This window comes from Streptopelia decaocto (genome assembly GCF_964273445.1).
Source record: "Streptopelia decaocto genome assembly, chromosome: 20".
Taxonomy (NCBI): domain Eukaryota; kingdom Metazoa; phylum Chordata; class Aves; order Columbiformes; family Columbidae; genus Streptopelia; species Streptopelia decaocto.
The window spans coordinates 6,355,976-6,383,576 of NC_138675.1; the positions used below are offsets into that span (position 1 = coordinate 6,355,976).

Consider the following 27,601-nt stretch of genomic DNA (forward strand, 5'->3'; position numbering starts at 1 on the left):
ATGTACTTAAAGTGAAGCGGGAATGAGGTGAAGCAGTGGATGAAGGAGCACGGGGTGCTGAGGCGATGGCTCAAGCGGCACCTCAGGGCAGAGGGAACCGGGGCTCTGGGCGGTTTTGGCTGCGGCAGCTGCGGGTTCGCGGTTCAGCACAGGCCGTGTGCCGGTGCTGTTGGTGCTGTTTGCTGGTGCCGTTGGTGCCCGTGCCATTGGTGCCGTGTGTTTGCCAGTGCCGTTGGCGCCGTGTGCCGGCGCCGTTGGTGCCCTGTGTTTGCCGGTGCCGTTGGTGCCGTGTGTTTGCCGGCGCCGTTGGTGCCGTGTGTTTGCCGGCGCCGTTGGTGCCATGTGCCGGTGCCGTTGGTGCCGTGTGTTTGCCGGTGCCATTGGTGCCATTTGCCGGCGCCGTTGGTGCCGTGTGTTTGCCGGCGCCGTTGGTGCCGTGTGTTTGCCGGCGCCGTTGGTGCCGTGTGTTTGCCGGCGCCGTTGGTGCCGTGTGTTTGCCGGCGCCGTTGGTGCCGTGTGTTTGCCGGCGCCGTTGGTGCCGTGTGTTTGCTGGTGCCATTGGTGCCGTTTGCTGGTGCCGTTGGTGCCGTTGGTGCCGTGTGCCGGCGCCGTTGGTGCCGTGGGCTCAGCTGAGCTCTCCACGGCCGGGCTGGGAACCAAGAGTGTCAGGAGAGTGAATTTCCCATGACCCGCCTGCCGCGTTACTGAACAGAAACACGTTGCTGTGACAGAGAGGAAACGCTGCTTCTGGGGAAAAAAATGGAACTTTAGTTTCTGATTTAACCATTTAGGGGACAGAGCTGCAGTGAGCGCATTTTGTGCTTAGGATGAACACGCCTTTTAACAACAGCTTTTTAAAAACTTGTGAGCTTCTTCCTTTGTTACCTTCAGATTCCTTATCGGTATCATTTCAGTTAATGGTGCTCTCTCGAATTTGAGATTTCGAGGTTCAGAATCGGGTCGGTGAGAGCGGCCGTTTGCAGAGCAAACCGTGGATCCCATTCAGCGAAGGTTTAACGCGGAGTTTTCCAGCTGTTGTGCCGGAGCCGTGGGGCTGCACCGCGGTGACCCCGAGCCAGCCAGGATGGCCCAGAGTTAGAAAAAAGATACTTAATTTTGGCTTTTTTCTCGTACTTGCCTTAAATGTTGTTTTTGCGAGGGTGCGTTGATAAAATGGACCTGGTTACTGGTTCCTCTAGCAGGTAGTGAACTTTCTAGTGCAGCTTTGCTGTGCACAAAGGGCATTCACGAACCGCATTGATCATAACGAGTCGTTGGTGCCTTGAGTTAACACACAGGCGTTGCAGTTGGTTTGTTTGGAACTTGGAGCGGTGCGGAGCATATTCCTCGGAGCTCTCTCCAACTGCGCTTCATCTTTATTCACTCCCAGATGGTCACAGCTATTTTGTTTGACAAAGCAAAGTGTGGCTGTAGCATATTGCTTTACATTGTCCGAGGATGCAGGGGATCTTGAGCGTAGGATCTCGTGGTGATTTAAAGGAGAAAAGCTTGTGCAGAAGGAGCTTTAGACATGAGCCGTCTGGGTCGTAACCCCGGACGGTGGGAGCTTCGTTCGGGTGGCGTCCCCAGGGCCCCTTTCCCTGCACGGTTCAGTCCCCGCTCCTCCGTTCCACAGCTGAACTGCTCGTGTGTTCCAGGAGCTGGAGTTCCTGCGCGTGGCTAAAAAAGAGAAACTGCGAGAAGCAACAGAGGCCAAGCGCAACTTACGGAAAGAGATCGAGCGTCTGAGAGCTGAGAACGAGAAGAAAATGAAGGAAGCCAATGAGTCCCGGATACGACTGAAGCGGGAGCTGGAACAAGCCAGGCAGATCCGCGTGTGCGACAAGGGCTGCGAAGCCGGGCGGCTCCGCGCCAAGTACTCGGCCCAGGTGAGACCCCAGCGCTTCTCATTCGGGTGGAGCTGGCGCTGACGAGGCGTCGTGATTAACTTGTGTGTTGTAACGAGCCTGAGTGAGTGTTGCAGGGAACGCTCCTGGACTGTGTTTACTGTAGCAAATATTCTGCCGCGCGTGTTGCTGAACACACGCGCCTCACAAACCTGGTGTTAGGCCTAAAGCACGAGCTGCAGATACTCGGTGTGAGCGCCTTTAAGGGAGGGGAGGGAAGGAAAAGAACAAGCAATAGCAATCAGAAATTCTTCAGAGCCCGGGCTCTCAATACCGGGAAGGGGAGTGGTGCTGCCGCAGCGCTCTGAGCGCGTCTAACCCGGAGACCAGAGCGGGAAATGATGTGGGTTCCTCTCTCGCATCACAGGATGTCTCACTGATAAGAGGTGTCCAGACTAAACACAAGCAGACGCAGCGCGGCCGCTCGGGCGGTGCCGCCGCTTCACTTCCACTCCGAAAACAACAAGGCAGCAGCAAGTGCCGATAAAAGCAGAGGCCGCGCGCAGCAAAGGGTTCGCGCACCCGCAGCTGCGCCGCCCTCGCTGCGCGATGGGCAGGGACGTTCTGACACTGGATTTTCAGCCTCCTGGTAAATGTCCTCCCGCTCTGTGCAGCGACCCGGCCGAGGCTCCTGCACCGCACTCCATAGAAAAATGCCTTAAGTAGCTTCAAAGTCTGAGTTTTACAAGACATGATATGACTTATGTAAAAAAAATGAAAATTAAGCTATACATCCTTTTCTCTCGAATTTGGCGTGCACGCAGGAAGTTTGTCACACTGTGTTAGTCACTTATTTTTGAGGAAACCACAATTCTCTAGACGGGCTTATTCTGAGAGAAATGGCATCAGACAAGCAGGAGAGGAGTAAGACAACACATTCAGGGTTGTAAGTGTCTTTGTGGAAGCTTAAAGTTTTAGATGCTCAATTCCTATTGACTCTCAGTGTGGTTTATACTTCTTTCCTTATCCTGACACTGAGATCCAATCCGGATTCCTGTCTGCCTAAAAAATTATAGTAATTAATGGTTTAAGAAGTGCAGTGATTGGAGTTCCAGCACACTAAGGTGCTCCTAACTATTCTGTTTTTTCACCCTCCTTTCTGGAACTTAAGCCACCAGAAATACTTAAGAATGTCAAAGCAAACCCGTTCATGCACGTGTGTAATTGTCCAGTCCTGTAGGGAAAAGGGAATTCCTTCCTCACCTCTGCTAATGCTGCGTCTGGATGTACGTGGTTCTATTGCTCTTCTCACGTGTTAAATGTCTACGTTAATGCCTGTGTTAGAGTCTACAACAACCACAGTGGAACTGAAGTATTTTTAGATGGTTTACGATGTTTCTGAACACGTTTCTGCGCAGATCGAGGACCTGCAGGTGAAGCTGCAGCACGCGGAGGCCGACAGGGAGCAGCTGCGGGCGGATCTGCTGCACGAGCGCGAGGCGCGGGAGCACCTGGAGAAGGTGGTCAAGGAACTGCAGGAGCAACTGTGGCCTAAACCCAGCAGCAAAGGCGGCGAGAGCACGACGAGCAAGGCCGAGAACTGACCCGCTTCCCGCAGCGGACGGACTGACGGACGCGCGCAGTGAGGGGGACGCGTGGGTACGTGTGTAAGTGCATGTGTGAGTAGTTGTGTCTCGGCACACGCATCTATGAATACGGATTCTCATTAATTGGAAGGCAAACGTTACTCTTTGTAACAGAAGCACTGAATTACGCCTCTTATTTTTCCCAGTCCATATAGCACAACATCTTACTGTGCCTATAGAACACAAAGTGTTTGTAAACGAAATACTTTTAAGTCCACAGCAAATTTTCTACTGGCAAACTCGGAGCGAGCGGCGGCGTCCAACTCCCATCGGCGCAGCCGGCAGCGCTGCCGCGGCCCTTCTGCTGAACAGTCTGCATTTTAAAAACAAATACACTTTTCTTATAAGCTATTTAAAATAATTCATTACACAGACTTGTTATTAAAAAATTAACAAGATTTTTATAACGAACCTTTAAAAGCAAAACAAACAAACAACAAAAAACCCTTCGATGCACAATTTTTAATGACTTGTTATAGGCTTTGGGATTCTCGACACAGAACCCTGTGGTGACGATGCCATTTCGTGAGCAGTTTTGCAGCCGTCGAGGAAGCCAGCGCAGTTTTCATCCCGTCGCGGGGCTGGATGAGGATTGAGTGCTTTGCAAAGTTGATTTTGTCCTTGGGAGAATTGTCGTCATTTCCGTCCCAACCGGAGGAGAAGGGAAGATGCGGGACCGCGCGGGGGGGTGGGAGGATCAATGCTTTGGGAAGATAAACCCGGCCTTACAGATTCAGGGTTTGCGAATCGCCACCTTTTCTAGAGCCGTCTCCATGAATTGGTGCGTTCAAGAGACTCACTCCAGCCAAGAGCACTTCAGGAAAGGAAAGGAAAGCTGGAAATAAAGGAGGAAATGGGTGATCGGTTGAGTGTGTTGAGAAATAAAGCAGAAGACACGTGCGTTTGGAAGTCATTCTGAAATCTTTACTTCAGCTTTCGGTTTTCTGGAAAACTCATCTTTGTTGCACCATTTTACCACTAATTCAGTATTCACCTGCTTGTGCGATGGACGGCGGTGGGGATCTCCGTGCACGAGGGAGCGCAGCGTCGCCGTGTTGGATGCTACGGAAGAGAAAAACATTTTTGCTGCTGTGAATAGGCCTACATATTTTTTTAAAAAATACATTTTTGGTTTTGAACAACAGAAATAACTTTAATTTTGGGATGCCAGCCGCAGCCCTGGGTAGGAGCGCGGCGCGCGGCGCCCGGCCTGATCGGTGGGGGTAGTTTTGTTTTAAACCGCACTTTGTCAGATTCTTACTCTGCGTTTGATTCCACGGAGATTCTCCCCGGGAACTGTCCCCTCGGACCCACTCGAGCTCATCGGCGGCGAGTGAAGACGCGACCTGGGGCTGCAGATGTGCCTTCCAGCTCAGTTTTCCTCTCAGCAGCTTCTAGAGGCGACGCTGACACTTTGTTTTACCTTAAAGAACAAAAGGAGAAAAAAAATCACCCACCCCACCTCTGCATCGTCACACACAGAAGTTATTCTCAACAAAGAAACGCATTTCCAGTCATCTTCATTTGCTTTTGGACATTAGTGCAAACTATGTAAGATTAAAAATTACTTCCCAGTAGAGAGAAAGCGGCTTCCAATCCCAAAATTATCGTATTTACTTACAGTACATTAGAGAGTTGTTTTGTTTTTTTAAACAAGAGCTGTTTGCTTGAAACCATTATAATAGCCATTATAATAACTGTGAGCATTAACGGAGAAGTTCATATATATGTTTTAGGTACAAAAAAAAAACCAAGAATAAATACGAAAGGAGTAGAATTACTGGGACAATGTCCAAGTGTTGGGAGCAAGAACCAGTTGCGCAGTCAGTGGGCTCGTGCCCGTCTCCTCAAGTGCAATGCAAAAGGAATTTTCATTATGCTTAAGCAGGTTTTATTTTTTTTTTTTTTCTTTGTATGTTTTTTTTTTTCTGTGATTATTAAATCATATGCATGGAATTAAAATCTCTGCCATACATATATTCATTAATGGGCATTATTACTGTCTTATGTAAAGGGTTTATTTTGTTATGCAGTATGCATAAAGATGTTCTCAGCCTTATGATTTCCAGAGCTGTTATTCACTTATTTCTTCAAGGGAAACTAAATAATTGTAGCTGTAGTTGCTGGGTGTGCGTTGCGGCCGTCCCGCGTGCTTCACCGCCCAAAGAAATCACACAGAGAACAGGCGCCTTCCCACCCAGCAGCCTCAGCAATGGAAACGGGGCTGCTGGGGCTTCTCCCTGATCTCTGCTCGTGTCTCTCCCCTTGGACTCCACAAAAGTGGCAAAACGTCCACCTGTTATTTTACACAAAAAGCGGCCGCTTACCTGCACCCGCACCGCCGTTTTACCTTCCCGTGTCTGGGGAATCGCACGGATTCACTGGCACCATTTCTTCTCTGCATATGATGCTTTTATCCTCCAGAATTAATGAAATCTGCATTTTTTTTTCAAAGGAAAAAAATAGCCCAATAACTCGGCTTATGGCCAGCAAACAGTCCTGTCACACAGCGCCAGCTGTGCCGCCGGGGCCGGGCTGGCGACAGACCCGACTCAAAACTGAACTCACACTGTTGCTCCAAACCCACCGTTTCTTCTGCCGCATTACGGTAAATCTAGAAATGAGAGGAAACATGACAGATGAGCCTCACTCTATTATTTGAGGTCAAAACTCGATAGTATTTGATCCTGGGGAGTGAACACATGCTGGTGAAAACGTTGCTGTCAATTAGGGTTTAAAATCAGTGCGATTCAGTCAGGTGCAAGACTGGGAACAAACAGTCCCTCCACAGGAGAGGAGTCCAGCTTAAATTGTTTTGTCTTTCCTAAAGGCATTTTAACAATAAAACCCTAATTATTTCTGCAGAATATGTCATTTATTTCTAACGCTGAATTCCCATGAATGTAATTAATTATGAAATCGCCAGCGGACGGCCCCAGAGGCGCTGACTGTGGCGCGGGGCTGCGCACCGGCGATGCGCAGAGCAGCGTGGGCGCTGCGTTCTGCGTGTCATCTCTGTGTGGTTTCCGTGGCCGGTGCCGCTGCTGGACCCGCATTCCCCTGCGTCCCCCCCACCGTCCCCCCGGACCCGGGAACTCGCAGCTTTGCGTTCCGTGGGCTCTTTAGTTTCCTTTAAGAAGCTGGAAGGGAGAAGAGGTGTTTCTACAGGCTGTTGACTCTCCCTCTACTTACAAATATATTACTTAATACTTGTATATTCAGTTTAATTATTCATTGTTTCTATTACTGAAAGAAGACTTAACGAAGGGAAAAAAACCAACAGCAATAACATTCATATCTATGAGCAGCTAACTAGTATACATAATATTCTGCTTTTCAAACAGAACTAGCCAATGTAAAAAAAAAAAAAAAGTTAAAAGTAAAGTCAACATGTAAATACTTGTTTTCCTTTTACACTGTTGTATAATACGTGTATATGGTGTTTACTTTTTCAAGACTCTTTCTTACCTGGTCGGTGTCTTGTTTTCCGAGTTGTGTTTTTAACCGAGAACCTTTGCTGTCTGTAGGAAAAACAAAACAAAACCTTTTTGCAAGTTTTCAACGGGGTTTAAACCTTTTTCTCCACCCGCCGCGTTCCACTTGTCCTGATTTTCACTGTAAAGTATTTCACTACCAGAGGCTGGTTCCCCGTTCTGCCCTCTCCTCAGTCCACGTGTTTTACAAAGGAGGTTTTTTTTGTTGGTTTGGGGTTTTTTTAGTTTTTGGGGGTTTTTTGTTTTTGTTTTTTTAATCAAAAGAACTCACAGAAATGACATTTTTTTCAATTGAAGAAAAAATAAATCTTTACATTTATAATAGCCAATAGCATTTCAGCACATTTTTGTTATCCTGGTCTCTCCTATGCTGCTGCTAATGACAATATTATGACTTACTCTACTATTCTAGAACTATTTTTCTGTAAGTAATGTATGCTTTCTTGTTTATAAATGCCTGATTTAAAAAAAAAATAAGAAAAAAGCTTGGCATATTTATCTATTTCGCTGTGTACCCTGATAGTCCTTTTCCACCCCCTTTTCCACGCCCCCTCCCCTTGAAGCAGATAATATTGTAAAATAAAGGACTTTATGAGATTATGTATGAAAATAGCTATGCTTATATACCACAGTGACTGAATGTACAGTGTATAGACGCATTACCTAAAATAAAATTGTTTGTCCAGAAAAAAACAATCTCTATACGGGCTGTTTGTTGAGGTTTCTGTGCTGCAGCCGCGGCCCATTGTCCAGACGGAGCCGCAGGGTCTGTGCGGGTGGTGGAAGATGCACCAGGTACCTCCTGGAGCAGCCGGGACTTCAGCTGTTTGAGCTCAACACAGGCGCCCAGAGCCATCCCTGACCGTGTGTGCCGTGCAGTGATTGCCCAGCTCGCACGTGTATCTAAAGCACCACGCAAGCAGCATTAAACCCCCTCGGCTGTTGGAGGGCAGCTCTGATTTCCTGCCCTGCAGCCCCCACATTTTGCCTTCTCACCTTCACTGTGCTGAGGCACATCCAGGGGCCAGAGCCGCCCCTGCCCGGCTCCTTCCCAGGTGACACCGGCCAGAGGGGGAATGGGGCTGGAAACGCCGCGCGGCGCGTCGGGGGGAAATTCCACCAACCCGGTACGACCTGTTGAATCAGAACTGTGAGCATACAGGAGTTTGTACCGGGTCAAAGCAAAAGAAAAACGCAAGGGGGGAAATGCAAAAAGCAGAAGATGGAAACATATGTTAAAGCAATTCTCTGCTGGTTTTTCTGAGAAATGGCTGCAGAATTTCCACAGCTCTGGTACATCTCTTAACATGCCCTTGTAAAACAGTGGAAAAGCCAGAGAGTGAGCAAATAGCTTAAAAAAGCAGCCCCAGCCCCCTCTCAGCTCAGTGTGAGTCGGTCCCGGTGCCGGGCGCTGGGTTCGGGCCCATTTCCACCACCTGGATGTCACCAGTGGGCACGCGGGCTGCGCCGCTGCCTCCACCCCGTTTCCTCTGCTCATGAGTCTTCTCTGCACTTAAAGTAACAGAATCTTTTACGCTTTCTGACACACTCACTTCAGTAACTTTGGTCCGCACATTTCGTACACAAGGAATAGGGCTGCAGAGCCCAGAGAGCCAGCGAGCTCAGGAAGACCCGCTGTGTTTGTCAGCACGTCGCATTCACATTCTCTTTACTTTTTAGTAGCTTTGGAAAAGAGCCCATTTTGAAGCAAAATAGCTTTATAAAGAAAGGAAGATGTTCCCATATCACAAGGGGCAGGAGTCACACTCCCAGCTCTTACGAATTCACCAGCTCATTTTCTTAACTTGAAATAGCAGAATTCCTTCAATTAGGAACATGAGAAAAAACTTCTTACCATTCTACTGCAAATCAGTAAAATAATCCAAATTCACATAGTAAAATAATCCCAATTCACATAGATGCAGATGCTACTACCACTACACTGATAAACGAACACGTCTTATTATTGTGGAAGGAGATAAAGACAAGACAGAAAAGCCTCCAGCCCGTGGCTGTGTCACATCTTTGCCGTTACCGGCAGGACGGCGCCGGGCCCAGCGCCGCGCAGGCCGGACACGGCACGTCCGCACTTTGCAGAAGACTCGGGATCAAACCGTGTTTGCTCTGGTCTCTGTCTGGAGTGGGTGATGCTGCCCTGAGGGGTTTGGCCCCCACACGGAATCCAGCCGGCCCGTCGGGCACCGTCCCCGTTCCCGGACGGCCCCTCCTCGGCCGCCCCGGGAGCCCTCGGGTACCCGACCCGCGCTGCAAAAACAAACACACAAAAGCAAAACACGCAAACAAACCTCAAACACCCTCAAGTTCAACTTAACTTCACAAAGCAGAAATAGTTCCAAAGTCTAACAGAGGCCCCAGCCCCTCGCGCTCAGGTCTCTACCGCCCGCCCCCAAAGAGCTTCCAGCCAACGGGAGCGACGAAGAGCGACGAGTTAAAATTCAACAGCAAAGTGAGCTGAACTGAGCCGAGCTCAGTCGAGCTGCTGGAGACTGAAATGCAACCTCATCTCCTGAGGCCTCAAGTAAAAAGTCTTCATGTCTTATTCAATGGCCTATGGAAAAACAAACAAACAAAACCACCCAAAAACAAAATTAAATAAACACACACAAAAAAGAAAAACAACCACAGAAACACCCACCACAAGCCAGCACAAGAGCCTTAGAGCTGCTCACTCTGAACATGGTATATACACAATAAATTCAACGCTTGTATGGAGCACACCTGATAGAAACGGCCGCCAACTACCCAAGCCAGGACTAAAGCCCAGCCCAGCGCTGCAGCCCAGCCCGTGAGCAGCGCCCCTGGTTTATAACGAACGGAGCAAAGAGAGAACAACGCACCCCGAGCAGAGCGGAGCCTTGATCAGGATTTTCAGTAGAAGTTCTGAGAGCACTTGTCACTGCCCATGGTATCCAAACCATTCTTTCTATCTGCTCCCACATTCGTTTGCTGAAAAGGTATTAAAGAAACACATCTTGGCACATCTGCAAGGAGGGGATAAAGCTTGCAGAAGGTGATAGGAACCAGGGAGGCAGTAAAACCCAGGAGTGTCAGAGTTAATGATGATATGTGAGTAATCCAGTTATAAAGGCACTGTCAGGAGGAAGAGAGCACAAATATAATAAAACACAGCTGTATGACATACACTCCAGAGGAATTTTTATGAGATGGCTTATGCGCACTCTAAGCGTACCTGACTGCAATGCAAATTCCCACACACGTTCGTTTGGGAGGGAAAAGAGTTTCCGCAGATCTCTGTGCCGAGCTGGTGGAGTCGAATGGGGCTCCACAACACCGGCGGCTTTTCTGGCTCATCTTCTTGGATCTGACTTTTATTTGTTGTCTGCTGAGTCAGCTCCTTAATCTGGAACCCTGAGAATTTCATGCTGTTAAGCAACCCAAAAGATTCATTATATGCATCATTTTTAAGCAATGGTTTCACTAGTCCTGCCTCTGAAGTGTGCGGGTATTGTACCTTGTCTGTATCCAGCTGCTTCCTCTACGATCCTCTGCATGCAAAATCCGGGATGTGGTGAGCAATGGGGTGCTTTTGGCTACACCGAAATAAAGAAAGAAAAACAACGTGGACCAACACATTAGGACCACAAGCGGACACGGTTCACAACTGGAACTGGTGCTGTTAGGTTAGAGGTTCTGTACGTGGATGGGTAACATCAGCAAAACGTGGGGGAATCAAAAAGTACATGTTCTGTTCCAGCAATTACTGGCTAAAGGACAGTGGATGGGCCACTTCACCTCAGCTCACTCGCCTGGCCGAGCTGTCAGCACCTTGTTGACACACGCATTTCCCAGAACCAGCGGCGATAACCCCGAATGTCTCATACCCCCTTGTTGTGTGTGCAAAGCTGACGAATATAAAAAGGGCGGACTTTTTAAAAATCACACGGCACAACAAGTAATATGAAAACTCTTTACAATTTTGCATTTTGAAAAGCAGAATGGAAGTGGGGGAAGAGGAGACAGAGGATTTGCTACCACACATGTACGAACCTGTGCAACTGGTAGATAAAGTGCTTTGCAGGTCACTGGCTCTCAAGCGCTGTGTTATCTCCCTGTAACATACACCTTGTTGTGTCTTACTGCTTAATTACAGCTGATAGGCAGGCCATAAAATTGCTTATCATTAGCCAGAGGATGACAATTACAATTTAAGATTAAACTGTTTTCTTTTCTTCTTCAGCCAAGTGTCTGTATGACACTTCCTTAGCCCAAGAAAAGATTTGCACATGCAGAACAAATCCATATACTAATTGGTTATGTGCCCCTCATAATGATGTATAATTTAGGAAGCATGCATTGCATTATAAACACGGCAAACAGCACTGGGCATGGCACAGAGCCCGTATCTGAACCGCAGGGTCAGTTGGTCAGCTACACATGCCCGAAAACACTCCAGCCAGCAATGAAACCCTATAAAAGCCTCGCTGGTGTCTGAGCTCGTGTGTGCGGCGCAGGCGGAGGAGCAGCTGCATCCAGCCAGCCCCCTCTGTTATTCTCCTGCATTATGATACGCTGCAGAAACTTGGGGCTTAGTTCAGCAGAGCACCACGGTGGATATTTGATTTGAAAACAGCATTTCATGCATCCCAAAGTCTTCTTTTCTTTATCGGGGCTTTTGTTTCAGAAATGGACGCAGTTATCCCAGAGCTGGGAAGCAGTTTGAAGGACTGGACTACTGAAGGATTACCAAAAAATGACCAGTCTGCTCAGGTCGAACTGGCATTGAGTAGCCGCATCCTTTGCAAGAAACAGAGATGAGTTATTCTGCACAAACAACCCGAAGACTTAAAGACTGCTTACAAATATTCTGCACTAAAATCCACAATGGCTTGAGAGGAGATTTAACTACTGATCACCACAACAAAGCTTAAAGACTGAGTAAGAGCTGCTCTGTACCTCTGCTGGGCGCATATGAGATTCCCTCGGAGCAAAGCCTTTAACTCCCGAACGTAAATGTGATAACATAGGGTTGTGATGACTCCTAACGCCAGAGGTCAATGGTTTCAAACTCGTGCCCTGTAGTTTGCCAACCCCCATTTATCCTCGCCAGCACAGCACAGCGGCACGACACATAAACCTTCCAAAAATGTGTTCTGATCTTTCACCTACAAGAGATTAAAAACAGCCCAGAGTAAGAGCTTTTAGCATTTTGTCATAGCAATTTCTCCACCATGTATGATAGATAGCCAGCTACATGGGAGGAGAATGAACCGCGCCAGAGATCAGATGATGAAAGAGCCTGAGTTACACCCCCAAGAGGACGTGTCCGCGTGCCGGGGGTGCCCGAACTCGGCACCGACACCCAGCAAAGCAGCTCCGCTCGCTGCCATTTCCATTCCAGCCTCCTAACGCTTGTGGGAGCTCAAGGGAGAGGCTCCAGTTCTGGTTTGGATTTTCCAATCTCCTAGCATGGTCTTGGTCAGAATTCCCCTTTCAATTTGTATTTATATATATATATAAATAAAGACAGGTGCTAACTTGGGCTATCCAACATAAGAGCTTCAGCCACTCGGATTTTCTCAAAAATCAGCTGCCTGAAGTGCCTCAAGTTACAAGCCAGAAAGTGAACATCCGAAACAAACCCCCCTCCTCCCATAACCTGCTGGATGACCCCGTTGTTCAGCCTTGCAGCTCTAACTCCTGGTATCTCATGGTGATCCTGCAGCAATGGGATGCACATCACCATTAGTAAAGCACGTAACACCCCCTCACTACCAGGGAAAGAGAATCCTGACAGCAGACTGTCCTGACCCACTGCTGCCAGGTGCTAATGGTTTCCTTCCAAAAAGAAAAATCAGGTTGGGATTTATACACATTCATTCTCACTAACCTCATTTCAGGCAGTTTTGACAATGTGTTAAGTATTTATTTGACTGTAAGTTTCTGGATTTTGTACCATCAACAATTTTGTGAGCTAAACGAGTAAGAAAATGCCCCAAAATGTACTCGAGCATCAGCAGCCTCCAACAGAGGAGGTTCCTCCTGGTTATGAACGCTCACTAGCCGGGCGCGATAGCTGAAGAAGTACCACTGGACCCAAAGAAGCGCTTAACTGCCTGGAAGAGAATCTGGTTTTCTAATGTTATCAGTTGGTTTAATAAAAGTTGTTGTCTATTACTGTAAACTACACTTGACATGTATCTTTAGATCACCGCAGTCACAACTGCCAAAGAGGAATAGATGTCCAAAGTATTTATTCAGGAAACTAAAGCTTCCAGAGCTGCAGCTGCTTCCACATTAATTCAGAATGATGCACACTTTCCCAGCAGCTTATAAACACTGGAACATCTGTTTAGCAGACACCTTTCTGACATCCTGCCTCCCTGAGCAGTGTGCTAAGATTTAGAGACATCATGGTAAATCTTGCAGAGGTGCTAAATAAACTGCACACACACAAAAAGGCAGAATAAGGCACAGGATTGCTCACAACCCTCCCCTCCTGGTCTCCGCTCTCCAAAGACTCAGCAGCACAACAACCCAGGTATTTATCAGACACAAACAAAGCAGTAAAAGCAGACATTAGATCATACTGGCAGCTGTGTCTCACAGACCCTCCTGCGCATGTCACGCAGCACAGGACACCCGTGGGAGCTCCCACAGGCTCCCGGGAGACAGAGAAGGTGGTTGGGGAGGGGGCAACACGCAGAACAACAAACCAAAGGAAACCCGACAACGCTTTGTACCCAATCGCTCGGGAAATGCCCGAGAAGCTAAGAATTCCTACACCCTCCAACAATTCAGGTCCCAATTTTTGAGTTTTCCAGAGAGGTTGGTTGCCCTTCTACTTCAGACTGATCTCAGAGCCCATTTTGTTAGAACATAAGTAGACACAGTATTGTAGATTATACATATGTTAACAGCAAAACCGAAAACCATGTGCGAAGCCCTCAAGACAGCCCCTGTACCAGAGACCCGCAGCACAGGTCTTAGAGCAGCACTTCCTTCCAGAATCACGTGAAATTCAAAGTGGAGTTTCGGGCATGAATCAGAACGGAGCAAAGGCTACCGAGCCTTACCCATTACTTCCAACTGGCTTCACTTTTTCAAAACACATTATCACCGCGGTCAGATTTCACCTTTGGACCAGGAAGCGACAGTCCGTCTGCTTCTCTTCCACCATCACAACCCTGACAGCAACGTGAGGAAAAACATATTTCGCGTTTGAACTAGACAATCTTTAAACTTCCAACACAAACCGTTCTATGATTCTATGCCACTCCTCGTATTTTTGTTTATGATGTCCTTCCATAGGCTTTTTTATTTGCCTCAGGGAATCACTTCCAGGGCCAAACTACCGTGGTCTTCACATGATCGTATCATGTGTTCATTTCGGTTTTGATGTGCTTATGTTATATTTATGTTATTTTAGCCTCGTGAATGGGCATGTGGAAGGAAAACGGCCTATGAGAAATGAACGCAAAGGCCAGGACGCGGGGGTTAACTCAGATTTCACTGAACACAACGGCACCTTGGAGGGGCTGGGCAGGGGTGGCAGAGGCTCCGTAGTTCAGGTAATAACAGCACAGATTTCTGTCTGCTTGCCACCGCAGTGGTTCTGGCTAACGGAGTCACACCAGGAACCGTCTGCCACACAAAAAAGCTGCAATTTCACATCCTGCAGCAGTGAGAGAGAACACACACAAAATAGGTACAGCTGCTAAACTTCACACCAGAAGCCAATCCAAACAGAGGAAACACGGGTGATTCAAACCAGACACAAAAGCATCATTAAATGAAAAAGAAAATAAAGGAAAACGTGTTTATCACAATTCTACTGAAAGACATTTGTGATTTTTGTTACTTATATTTTGGTACATTGCTGATTATTTACCTTCGGGCAGAACCTGGAGGATGGAACTGAGCGTGAGGTTCGGCCCCAGCCCCACGGCATTTCTGACGCAGGGTGATGTCAAACCAAGCGTCTGGAGAACGGAAGGATCCGACCCTCCCAACACCGCCCAGGCGAGCGCTGGCGACGCACCGCACCGCCCAGCACCAGCAGCCAGCGGCGCCCCGTTTTCTGCCAGTCATCGTAATACCGTCTTATCTGTATTCTCAAGACAAATCCCATATGCATCAGAGACCAAAGGGCTCTGACAAATTCCAGCTAACGTACAATAAACAGCTCAAGTGCAAAGGGGGATGATTTTCTGCCTCTGCTCACAAAGCTACAGAGGGTCTCACATCCCCCCACGCCGTGAGAATCCAGTGGATCCCAACAACGGAGGCCAAACAGCTCGTCCTCTCGTCCGTTCCTGCGCGTAGCCGCACGTCGTACTAAGTTTCCATCTATAAGCAGTCTATATGGAGGCAATAAACCATTCACAGACGTTATAAACGTTTTACAGGTCAGGGTACTACACAGGCTAGGGTTAACAATTATTTACTAAAGCAGCTATTAATCATTTACGAAATACATATGAATTGAAACTCAGTCTAAGTCATTACTACATATAACGACCTTTATCTGTGTGACACTTGTGCTCCCATCAGCCATGAAGCAAGGTACTCGATCCAGGGAAATGCTTCTGGAAAAAACAACACAGTTCTCCTCCCGTTCAGCCAAAGACCTGGTTTTATCTCTCGCAAGCAGCCAAAGTTGTGGGGACCCAAAGCCCTAAAGCATCTGGCAGGAATCGCCAAGGCACGGGTTTGACTCGCTGTCACAGGACAGGACCTACAACCATTGCCAACGTTCATGGGCCTTTTTCTCTTTCCCAGAGCAAACTCAATTACAAATCGCAAAAATCCTGCGGTGAAATGCTCCCCTGGCGTAGCCGAGTGTCTGTCAGCTCTGCGCGAGCTCACCGCAAGGACCCACCGCTGCTGGGTGCCAGCCCCGTCACCCCCGTGACTGCAGACACACCGAGCAGTTCAGTCGGAGGGCGAGACAACGGTGACCTAGCATTCCTTTCACTATCTTTACGCCTCGAGTGCTACCTGCACAGGCCGTGTTAGCGCTGAACACGGGTGTCACCTCTACAAGAGCCTTCCGAAATATTAACTGTCTCTGTTCCTTAAAAGCAACATTACTTTGTCCTGGCAACACTCTGCCCATTGATCGGGTTTTCCTGTGGATTTTTGTTCCTCAGCGTGAATGCAAATCACGTGCACTTTTGCCATGTTTCAGTTACCCACTACACAAGCGAACTTCCCGCAGTACGTCTGATCTGGTTGGAGTTCACAGCACAGTGCGCCTGCACTACAGCACTTTCCTCAGCACGTTTTCCTCTGCCAATATTTTTCATGATTCAAAACCACTTGTGTTACTACTGGGAAAACTGATACTTGCTCCTCCAACACCACCACCTGCGATAGGTGCACACTTCTCACGTTTAAGTATGCAACATCAAAACCCATTTCCACCCTGACAATTACATCCTTGCTGCTCCTGTACAGATACATACTTATATAAATCAGCCAACCTCCAGCTCTTATCCGAGTAAATGTTTAAGTATATTCTTAACAAAGCCAAAGAGTAAGGGCACTACCACTAAACGGGACTATTCGCTTGCTTAAGCGTTTGCTGAAACGCTGTCCTGGATGGAGACGGTGTTGACCCACAGGGCAGACGAGTCTTTAACGTAACCCTGGAGATCCACGAGAGCGTCCAGGCGGCAGTTGTGCGGTCTGATAAGCACTAATCTGATAAAGACTTCACCACGCAGGCTGCATGCGTCAATGAAGCCAGTGTAGCAAGTGGATATTACAAGGATCCTGCTTATCTGGCTGAGAACAAATGAAAATTCATTCAAAGAACTTGGTGCTTTAGAGATAAAAGCCGGGAAGGTCTTGTAGGGTGGACACCAGAAGATGAGGTTATCACAACACCAGGCAGGCTTAAAAAATCCCACCCCTTTATTATCGTGGCAATTAAAAGATAAAGTCACAGACTTTCAAAAGCTGTAGAGGTGTCTCGTTCCAATTTAAATCATGGGACAGCAAAGCACTTACGAGTCTGAAAATCTGGATCCTACTGGCACTGATTTTGAAGTGCAATCAAATTTATAATATACTTTTAAAAAAAACTGTCTGTTCCACATTAATTCTTCATGAGTTGTTGGAACAAATTAATCTGTAAACTTAGGTAATCAAGGGAAGCACCATAAGGAAAGCATGCTCTGTATTTCATGTTGTCCCCCACACAAATGGCGAGAGCGGACACTGTGACCCATAACGCGACGGTTCCTGACACTGCAGGAGACTGTGCCCTGTGCTCGGGAAGCCGCACACAGCAAACCCGCGAGCTGCTCTGGCGAAACGTCCCTTAGAAAAACACCCGACTCAGTCTGCGAACAGGGACACTGCGTTTATTCCAACAAAAACCCGAAGCTCTGAATGCTCCTCATATGGACCCTTCTACCGGGATGCAATTCGGCTGTGACGCAGGAAAAGAACGTGAAATAATGCTCCATGTCTCTCTAAATTAAGCCACTGATGATTAGTTCTGAAGTTTTTCACAGAAGTATTTCCCTTCTCAGACACGTCAGGGCTAAAGGAAATTTTTAAAACCTCTTTCTTCTTCCTGTATCTTGACAACTTCCCTGTAACGAAGTCCAAACAGAAAGGGCTGCTTCTCACCTACTGAAACACGGCGCTGGCCAGTTTCATTTCCCCGACGCTGAAATGCCTGAATTCCCAGCCTTACAGAAGAATTGCAACTCTGAGCTAGACTCAGTGGTTTCAGTTCTCAGGAGGTTTGTTTCCCACAGCTGCTCTTCAGCCAAGCTGTGAATGAACCTGAAAATTCATCTGAAAAACCCTCTATGGTTTCTCATGCTTTCACAATTACATTATAGCTCTTTCATCAACATTTATCACCGCCCCCTGCAGGGAATTCCCCCGACACATGGGTAAAATTTACCTGGAAGGCTTGTAAACCTTGATAAGCGTTTCATCTCAAACAATGCAAAAACTTGGTTTCAAATAAGCCTGGGAAATTTTCTTTTACAAGCTCTGTGATTTTGTTATGGAAGCTCCGACTTCTGAAGTTCTGCTCTGTGGGCTGGATTTGGAGCCCCCTGAGGCAACTGGGACTCGCGTCAATGTTCAGGGCTGCAGATTTTCCAACTGCTAACGCCCGTCACTCTGCGGTGAGCGGGTAGGAAAGTGCTGTGTGAGGTGACCCTGGGGACAACCACCCTCCGACCACGGGCTGAGTTAGCGGCTGGGGTATCGTGTATGAAATGCCAGATGAGCCGCTCTGGCTCCTCGCTGCTGCAGGTCTCGGTGCCAACAGTGCAACCTGGCTCTACCAGTTTTATTGATACTAGTCCTCAGGTGATCACTGAGGTCACAGCATCTGCACATCAGAGTAACAGTCACCATGGGAACCAGTAAACTGGCATCTGCCTGATGTCTTCTTTAAAGGAGCTGGGAAGCTGCTTGCGCTGGGGTAGGAGAATCCACCCCCCCGTGCACGGCTCCCAGCACTGGAGCCCTCACTGCTTTCAGCTCCCAGCCACACATGCCGCCCCCAGCTTCACCCCGTTCCTGGTACATCCTCTGTGCTAAACGCACCAGATGCTCCCATTCACCTCAACCACTCGAGCCCATTTATTACCACTTCTTTGTTAGAGGGTTAAGATTGTACCAGAAACTAGTACGGAGTCAACCCTCATTTTAATTCATATTGACAAATCAAACAAATTCTGAATTATTCAGAATGTGTAAGCACACAAATCTTAATCATCATCTTATTTATTATATGCTATATATATTAAAAATATATCTTATATTATCTTTAAATCTAGCTATTTATAATCAGAGTAATACATTCAAACAATGGTAAAATGAAGATACAGAGTAACTGTTAGTTCCTGATGAACACATACAAAAAACCACACCTGCAATCTATATATTGAACCCACACCTACTTCACGTGTTCATTTTCCGAACATACAGGTGCCTGAATTTCACGTTAGCCACTACCCTGCCTTTCCTGGACCCTCAAACAAGCAAAAAGGTGAACCTAAGACACTGTTTGTAGGTTAGATTCAAACTGTAGTAGTTTGTGGGTGGGAACTTCCTACTACCGATGATCATAGCTCTAAAAAAGTACATCTTTGATCTTCCTTTACAGCCAGCACATCACAAAATCATTAACATGGTTCAAAAGTGTATTACATATTCACACACACTGCTGCATAAAGTTCATGCCTGGGAACACCCGTTTAAATCACCATAAGAATTCCTGCCTGATCAAAGGAAATTACTGAACACAGAATCAGCTAGAAAGACACCCAATGGAGTACAACTTAAAATAAACACCATGTAAACAACCTCCTGAAATACGTTCAGCGGTACTATCACATTCTTTAAAAGTAAGGATGGCATGGAAAACAAAAAGGCAGGGGCAGGTGGATTTTAACTTAGTGTAACAGACACTTACACTAGTAAATTCAAAGTGTGCAGGAATGTTCCCAAACGCCGAGTGCAGCTGACACAGAATGGCTCACGCCTAGATCAAAACTCTCTCTTCAGTCTCTGAAACACGGACACTGCACATAAACTACTTATTGGGAACGGTCTCCAACTTCAAGCCATACCTGGGAACAGTTTAGAAAAAGACTTGCTGGCATGGGCCAAAACGCTGCCAAGAGACACTCCGGCACTTCAGTGGTACAGGAGAGTGTTCACGTTTGAGGAACATTCCTGGGAACATCCTTCGTTTTACCAGCATGGACCCAGCCGACCAGTGCCAGACGCTCACTAGAATAAAGCTGAGCTACTGGGACACCACCTGCCGAGCAAAGAGCCACGCAAAACAACCACAGGCTTTGTGGTGGCAGAAACGAGCCCTGCAGTCGGCACCGCTTCCTAAAAGAAAGAAAATCTAACTTAAGAGCAGCGTCTCTGTCCCTTCATATCACACACCTCCCTGGAAATTATTTTTACTTAACGATTAATAGAATACATGACAGGCTTGAGAACATTTGGGTACCGTATTTATGCAGCACTTTTTTTTAAGCTTCCCAAAATGTACTGAGATGGTCTGGGGACCCGGCAGCTGCTGCTGAACCTCGCCTAAGAGAGCACGCACTTAGGAACAGGGCTGAGCTCAGCAGTAGTGAGGCAAAAGGGAAGCTATACCGATGAGCTTCAAACAGCTTAGTCCCGGCCTTTGCCTGGGACTGCACAGTGAAGATTAACTGGTAGAGGCCTAGAGGACTCACGGCCAGTTTGCAAGATAGGCGGATGCCAGCAAAAAGAAGGTATTACCCATATATAGAACATTTTGGACCTAAGGAAAACAAAAGGAAAACCAAGCCTGCAGGCAGGTCTGAGGAACGGAACACTCCCATACAACGGCCCTCTAAACAGAGCAACTGAAAAATGATGCAGGGAAACAGCATCAGAGATGCGCACACACAGGGGTTTTGCCAATTGTCTCTATGGAACCCCTAAATATCCACTGACATTACTATAAATCCTTCCTTCCTGCAAGCCAGCATTCCCCAGCCCGCTCCAGCTCACTTCCCCCACAGAAATGACAGACTGACTCTAATCTCCCACCTGCATAAATCTCCTACAGACAACCACAAATATTTTAGCTATGCTGATTTATGGAAGCACAAGCAAGACTAAACCAGGAGATACATCCTCCATCCACAATGACTGATGGCTTGCTGCAAATCTTTCCATTTAAAGCGCTGTCACTTTTGCAGTTCCATAGAGAGAGTAAAAAAGGAATAAAATAATGTGCAGTAATGCAACTTACAACATGTCCCGGGCCAAAAAAAAAAAAGCATTTGTGCAAACTTGGAAGAAATCAGGTTTCCTGAATAAAATCCTTGCTATTAATTGAAGAAATTCTATTTGAGAGGGGATGTGAAAACAGCTGCAAGACCCCGCAGGCCGTCCTCCTCCTCCCCTTCCAACCAGCCCATTTGCTGACTTCAACTGACCATGGCAATCCTGATTTACAGCCGATGGGAAATCGTCTTTTTAACCAACGCTCTGCAGCTGATGCTGCCTGCTTGAGTACCCCTGGTGTGAAAGAATGAGTGAATATGGGGATTCCCTCCTCAGATTTAACTACAGCAGCCTCCTGATTCCAGAACAGTTAACGGCACAGTCCTTGAATTCAGTGGACTGAGCTCTGGAGGCCACGAGGTGCAGGCAGCTCCCCGACCTCAGGGAATGACCATCCCCGGCAGGATCAGTCTGACAAGAACAACATCAGGACCACTGAGTTTACCCACAGCAGATAAGCAAAAAGACACAAACTGTGCGCAACAAGAGACCTGTCAGCACCCGGTTCAGCGTGTCCGTGCTGCGTGAGGGCCCCGCACAGGCAAGAGCTTCCAGAGGAGCCCAAATTCATTGAGCCGCTCAGAGCAGAGCTGTTCTCAGGTTTGTGTTTTGCACAAGGACATCAACAGGGACAAATAACACTTGTGGAAACACATTATGACTCCTCTGCTGAGCACTGACAGTCACAGTTTCAAAGAGCTGGGCTGAGATCTGAAGTCACAGAGAAGATAGAGCAGTTTCTGCATTCTCGGCTCCACCGACACTGTTTCCTGCTCCGCACCTTCCTTGCGGGCGCTGAGCCCTCCCCACCAGCCTGTCCAACGCCACGATTCACCTGTTGCCACAAGCATGTTAGTAGTGACACCCAACAGCTGGACACTTCCTGCTCCACTGCAACTAATTGACCAGAAAGTACAGCCTTCCAGCAGGATCGCCCATCACACTCCTCCTGTCCAAGTCCAAAATTTAATTGACTTACCAAAAATTCCGCTGGACACGAGCCATCTGTGTTCTCACCTCCTGGCTCCGAGACGTGAGCTGGAAAAAAAGAGAAAGAGGGATCGTTGGTTAACATGAAGAGAAACAGATACTTTATTTCTGTGGAATGCAGAGCAACACAGGCATATCTGAAATGTAACGCTTATTTTAGGGCATGTTACTTGTCTACATGGTCTATTATACAGAATTCTGGACTCAATTTCCTCCCCAGGCTCTGTGAATAATCACTTCCTTTCTCTACACTGTAACTTCCTCAGTCAGTAAAATGGGGAAAATTAAACATACTATCCTTAGCAATGCATTTAATGGCAAATATTTATGTTATAGCTAATTGTGCAATATCATTAATAAAGGAGCAGAGCAGCTGCCAAGTATCTTGGGACATACTCCCATCCATTTCGGTGACAAGGTTCTACACGTCTGCTTTAGCTGTCTCATCCCACACTCACTAGTGAAACCGGAGGATACCTGTTCCACCAGGGAACTTTGCTTTCCCTGCCTGGGAAGAAACAAACAAACAAAACCCAGAACAGTGGTAACATGGTGTCCTCATTTTTACCAGCTTCTAAATCCAACTCAAGGATGTGAAAACAAAATCCTTATTTGAGAATTACAGAACAACCCCAGGACTCCGTGCCAGACACTCCAGCAAGGCCCTAAGACTTCATTGCACATGGATTTTCGGTTAAGTGTCATCCGGATTTTGTTCTAAAAGTAACTTTGTAGATTGCTTGCAGATTTCCATGGGTCACCCACTTGAGGCACTGAAATAATGCTTGTATTAAGCAGGATCTTAATAAGAAACAGTAGAAAAAGAGATTAAAAAAGATCCAATGAGGATTTTGAAAGGTTTGGCAGTGGGATATGAGGGCGGCAGAATGCTCCCCACCTTTCCATCTCTTACTATCTTCTAGCACAAAGAACTTCTCAGTTCATGCGTCAGACTGATAGCAAATGACTTGGACAATTCCGACAGCTATTTGTGTTTGTACCATCTAGAGGAGAAAATACTAATTTCTCCAATCTGTTCAATATGGCAGATGTTGCTGTTACAAACCAAGCGCCCATATAAGGGCACAGACGCGCCATAAGGCTTGAAGTGACGCTCCCAGGGTGGTACTTTGTTCTTCGCATCTCCGAATCCATCCTGCCCGTCCCTATGGCCGTACTGCGATAGTACGGTTGGGCTAACGCAAGAAATAAAAGGGAGGCAGAGACAAGCACAAATTTTAATTAATGTGGTCGCTGTGAAGTAGCTGCCGCCAGGAAAAAGTGAACAGAATTTTGGCTTAAATAGCCCAGACATCAAAGAACAGTTCCAAAGAGGTCAACGTAAAAAGCTGTGTGGTAGCAACTCAAGGGAAAAAATAGCAAGGTCTTCGCCAAACCATGAACCATCAAGGAAACGGAAAGGAAAAAAACATCTATTGCTTTTTTATTCCTGCTAGTCTTCTTTTGGACACGTGGGCCATGATTTCAAATAATCGTACATAATACTACTAAAGCCTTGGGTTATGTGCGAACCCATACATGTTAGAACAACAGAAAACAGTTACGCAAGGTGACGATCCCTGCGTGAGAAATTGATGTAGTGTGTCCTGCTCTGACAGCGGAGATCTAGGAACACCAAACGGTGCCTGGCCCGGCCGTGCTCCGTCTGACTCCTCCGCGCGTTGTTCTTTTGCTGCTGGGTGCACTTCTCTCAGCGTCCAGTATTTTTGGTTTTGCCTTTAAAAGCAGCAGGTGGAATGGAGAGGCTGGGAATATTTTTCGTGCAGAGGAGAGGAAAATGCATTTCAAACCGAGCAAGAAAGCGGCCATTCCAAACACTAAGAGGAAAGGCTCGTGGAAGAAAACTGTATTTTGCACATGTAAGAAATCTCTGTCAAATTGAAGGAATCAATAACTTTGCAACCTGGAGTTTTACCCCCTGTCTGGGGACCAAGGACACGGCTGATCCGCCCCAGGTGTGGATTCTGCGGCCGAGAAGGCAGGTTCGTTCAGTGTGCGTCCGCCTGCTCCTCTCGCTGCCCGTTGCAGAACTGATGTTATCATGGGCGGACTCAACACTGCAAAGAATGTTCCTTAGAACACAAGGGTCAGATGGTTCTGATCAAAAGAAAATAAATCAAAAAAGCAAACAAATGCACTCGGAAAGCCAAGTTTGACCATGAAAGGCAAGAGGGTCTTTTTTTCTTTGCCTGCTATTGCCCTTATCCTTGAAATAATAGTTCTGGGAAGGAGATTTCAATAGATGCCATAAAAAAGCTGTGGCCAGCCTACAGAGCATGTTATCCAGAGGGAGGGGTAAACTAGTCTGGATGTTCTACCGCATGAAATGATTTAATAACATCAGCCAGTGCAGCTCACTCATATAAACTTTCATAAGCTTTAGCGCTGCGTTTGACTCACTTGAGAATTCTTGACAGCTGTTAAGACACTTTCCAGCTATCCAGCTAGGGCAGAGGAACGCTACAATTCCAATAATTCATTTCAGAATTTGTCAGAAAATCAGAGAAAATTATCATGATTTTTTTAAAGGAAAAGGTATTATATCTGACACCTAAAATATTTCTTGAGGACTGTTATTAAGGAAATATTTGCACACGGCAGACAGGCTGCAGTCTGGCAAGAACAAACCCCGGTGGGTCCCAGGGCTGGTGGAAGTTACCACTCGAGACACTCACAGGCAGCCAGGAAGGTCTGTTGCACGTTTTATTTTTGGCTTGGTTAAATGTGATATATAATCTTATCAGATGTGCTGCAGAGAGATAAAGCAGCATAGAACAGAGACAAGATCCAGGCTATTTAATGAAACACCTTCTGTTAAAAATTCAGCTACGTAAAAGGGCTGTATCCTGCACACTTCGACAGGCCCAAGCACAGGGCCTGACCAGCAAACAGTTATTTGTATTTATTGATGATTTTATCTAAGTACAAACCCCTTTTCTTGAACCAAACTCACTTTTGTTACTACTGCAATCACAAAGCCTGATGTAGCGCTTCGACCCCAGTTCGTGGCCTGTGTATTGTGGAAAAACGCAGTCTGTTTCTCTGCAAGGTACGGCAACTCTGCATCATATTGTAAATGCCAAGAAAGGTGATGGTGCTGGGCCCAAGATAAAGGGAATGTGCTACTGTGCAGACAGCTCACGCAGAATCGCTCGCGGCAGGGCAGGAAATCATATCAAAGATCCCTCCATGATCTTGGTGCCTCCCACACAATCCTCATCCTCCGCACTAACGCTCATGGAGCTGTGACAGCTCCTGTGCTTGTCCGGTGGGACAAGGAACAAAAGGCTTGAGCAGAATGGTCACGGATGTGAGCTGCTGATACTGCGTGGTGAACTTGACCATCTTTCTAACATCTCTGCTCAAGAACAGTCAGCTGGTCTCTGCGCGGCCAAGATAACGAATCTCGCTCACAATGCAAGGCAAACAGAGGCATTCTGAAGAAAGAATGGTGAGATCTGAAGTCAAGATACATGTTTTTAAAGGTTGGGCCAAGTGGCATATGCCTGTCCGGTAATTCCTTCTGCCTTCATCTTCTGAACTGTGCAACAGCGTGTGACTAATATCAGTCCTCCCACTTCTCCAGCCCAGTCATTTCAGCTGGTATTTCGCACTGTGCTGACATGCCTCCGCCAGCCTTCCTGTTCTAGAGAGACACGGTGACTCACGCAGCTCTCTTATTCAAGCCTTTAAAGCGAATTCAAATGCAAGTTTTAAAGGTGCTCTCTTGATTTGGGAATGCCTGGGTGGGGTTTTCTTTTTCTGTGTGTGCTGTTTCGTCAAATTATAAGTCATTTTCCAACCTCTGTGATGCTGAGACATTTTAATAATTCATGAACCTTTCTGACACTGTCAAATTGCAATTTGGAAATGTCAGAGGTACCCACCGGTATAGGCATTTGTTGATGCTTATAGGAAAGCCAAGAGAAAAAAAGAAGGATGGCAGAATTAGGTTGCTAAATGCCTTGTCTGGCTTGTAGTGTATTTGACAGCCACCATTAAAAGCTGAGGTGGTGGAAAGAAGGAAGTGAAAAACCTGAAGTGAACGCATTTTAGACCTGATACCAACGCAACCCCCTTCAGAACGTTCTGAAGAGAAATACTGCCGATTGTTATTTAACTTCCAGCACATTTATGTCAGATTTAAATGCAAAGTATTTTATCACCAACTCTGGGCATCTTCAAGAGATAGATGTATGATAATTACAAAACCAAAGGTAGAGGAGCAATCAACCACAACTGCAAAACAAGGGAAGAAACAATAAAACTCTCAGGAAACATGGACTGAAAGCGCATCTCTAAGTTTCACAAAACTTGAGCTTTAGTGAAGGAGCAGGCTGTATTTCAAGAGAGATGAACCGCCCATCAGGAAGCGGTCTGCCGGCAGCCCCTGCCCGCAGCGTCACCCAAACACGGCTCGTCAAACAGCAGGACACGCTACAGAAAAAACAGCTGGATCCTCCAAAGGCAGATCCTCAGCCTTTGGAGGATCCTCAGAAGGATCCTCAGCCCTTCTGGCTGCACGGGTCACACTGAGCTCCTCTGGGATGGGCTGTGGCCGTGAGGAAGCAGAAGGGCTGACGCTGCCTCGCTGGAGGGGTGTGTGATGCTCTCAGGGGTACACCTGATCCTGCCCCTCTGGAGGGGTGTGTGATGCTCTCAGGGGTGCGCCTGATCCTGCCCCTCTGGAGGGGTGTGTGATGCTCTCAGGGGTGCGCCTGATCCTGCCCCTCTGGAGGGGTGTGTGATGCTCTCAGGGGTACGCCTGATCCTGCCCCTCTGGAGGGGTGTGTGATGCTCTCAGGGGTGCGCCTGATCCTGCCCCTCTGGAGGGGTGTGTGATGCCCTCAGGGGTGCGCCTGACCCTGGAGTGCGCGGGCCAGCTCTGCTGGAGGTGAAGATACACATGGCTGGAGCCTGCTGGGCTCCCTTCTTGCTCTGGACATTGTGCTTCCTCTACAACAACCCAAGGGCAGATTCTAATAGAATACTTCCAGCCAACCTCACCTCTTGGACTCGCTTCCCTCAGCTGCCCTGAGGAGCAGGGGAAGGCGCGTCCTGGGCCGGGCCCATCGGTGCAGGGCGCGGCCGGGGCTGCTGGGCACGCGCTGCTCCCTGAGGGGCGTCCTGTGCTTCGCCCTCGGCCTCCCTCACCCGAGCACCCAGCGCGGCTGAGGGACGGGCCTTCAACCCGGGCAGCTCTCTCTCCATGCAGCTTCCCATGCACCGTTTCCCCACACAGCTGCCATCGTCCCTCCACCTCCGGGCCCCTCAGCAGATGAAACCCCCAGCAGACGCGGCGTGTGGCCGGAGGCTCCCGCGCAGCTCCGGACGCGTCTCCCCCGACATGGCGGCCGCGCCGTGCACAGCCCGGCCCCGCAGCTGGGCCGGGGAGCGGCGGGGCCCGCGCTGCGCCTGGGCTGCTGCCAAGGGCAAGGCCGGGGAGGAGGAGCGGAGCGGCTGCCGCCGCGGCTGCCCCTTCCCCGGGCCCCACGCTGGGGCTCGGCCCGGGCCAGCAGCGCGGAGGGACGGCCCCTTTAAGAGCCCCGGCGGCGCCCCCTGGCGGGCGCCGCTTGTCCCGTGGCCCCGCCCGCCTCCCCCGGTGCCGGGGCGGCCGGAGCCGCGGTCCCGCCGGCACCCGGAGCGCGGGCGGCGCCGCCGGCTGGGCCGCAGCCGGGCGGGGGAGCGGCGGGGGGGCCGGGGCCGGGGCGGGCCAGCGGCTCCTCCCGCCCGCAGCGGGCGGGGCGGGGCGGCGACCGCACGGTGGTTTTACAGCGGGCGGGTCCAACCCAGGGGTTTTGATTCATTA

At 48.2% G+C, this 27,601-nt stretch overlaps 2 protein-coding genes across 10 annotated transcripts in view; one reads left to right on the top strand and one right to left on the bottom strand.

The window, feature by feature from the left end:
• SKI (SKI proto-oncogene) overlaps nt 1-5,552 on the top strand; it is an 83,388-nt gene extending 77,836 nt beyond the window's left edge. For 2 of the 4 annotated variants that reach the window (XM_082069683.1, XM_082069684.1), the window contains 2 exons: nt 1,659-1,889; nt 3,266-5,552. In XM_082069683.1, coding sequence (XP_081925809.1) covers nt 1,659-1,889; nt 3,266-3,451 — 417 coding nt within the window. In that variant the 3' untranslated portion in view covers nt 3,452-5,552. The remainder of the gene's footprint in view (nt 1-1,658; nt 1,890-3,265) is intronic. The other 2 variants (XR_014185768.1, XR_014185769.1) reach the window with 2 other exon arrangements.
• LOC309448282 (uncharacterized protein) lies at nt 4,796-27,401 on the bottom strand. 6 transcript variants are annotated; one of them, XR_014185770.1, is made up of 7 exons: nt 26,800-27,401; nt 21,761-21,819; nt 7,984-8,135; nt 6,962-7,014; nt 6,062-6,107; nt 5,821-5,929; nt 4,796-4,916 (listed from the first exon to the last, which is right to left on the bottom strand). XR_014185770.1 is itself a non-coding variant. In XM_082069691.1 (6 exons), the coding sequence occupies exons 2-6, from the start codon at nt 21,784-21,786 to the stop codon at nt 5,907-5,909; spliced, it is 300 nt and encodes a 99-aa protein (XP_081925817.1). In that variant the 5' UTR covers nt 21,787-21,819; nt 26,800-27,401; the 3' UTR covers nt 5,696-5,906. The 6 variants fall into 6 exon arrangements, 2 of the variants coding, with proteins under 2 accessions (XP_081925817.1, XP_081925816.1); XR_014185771.1 differs by having other exon boundaries at nt 5,821-6,107; XM_082069691.1 differs by lacking the exon at nt 4,796-4,916 and having other exon boundaries at nt 5,696-5,929.
• Between the last annotated feature and the right edge of the window lie 200 nt (nt 27,402-27,601).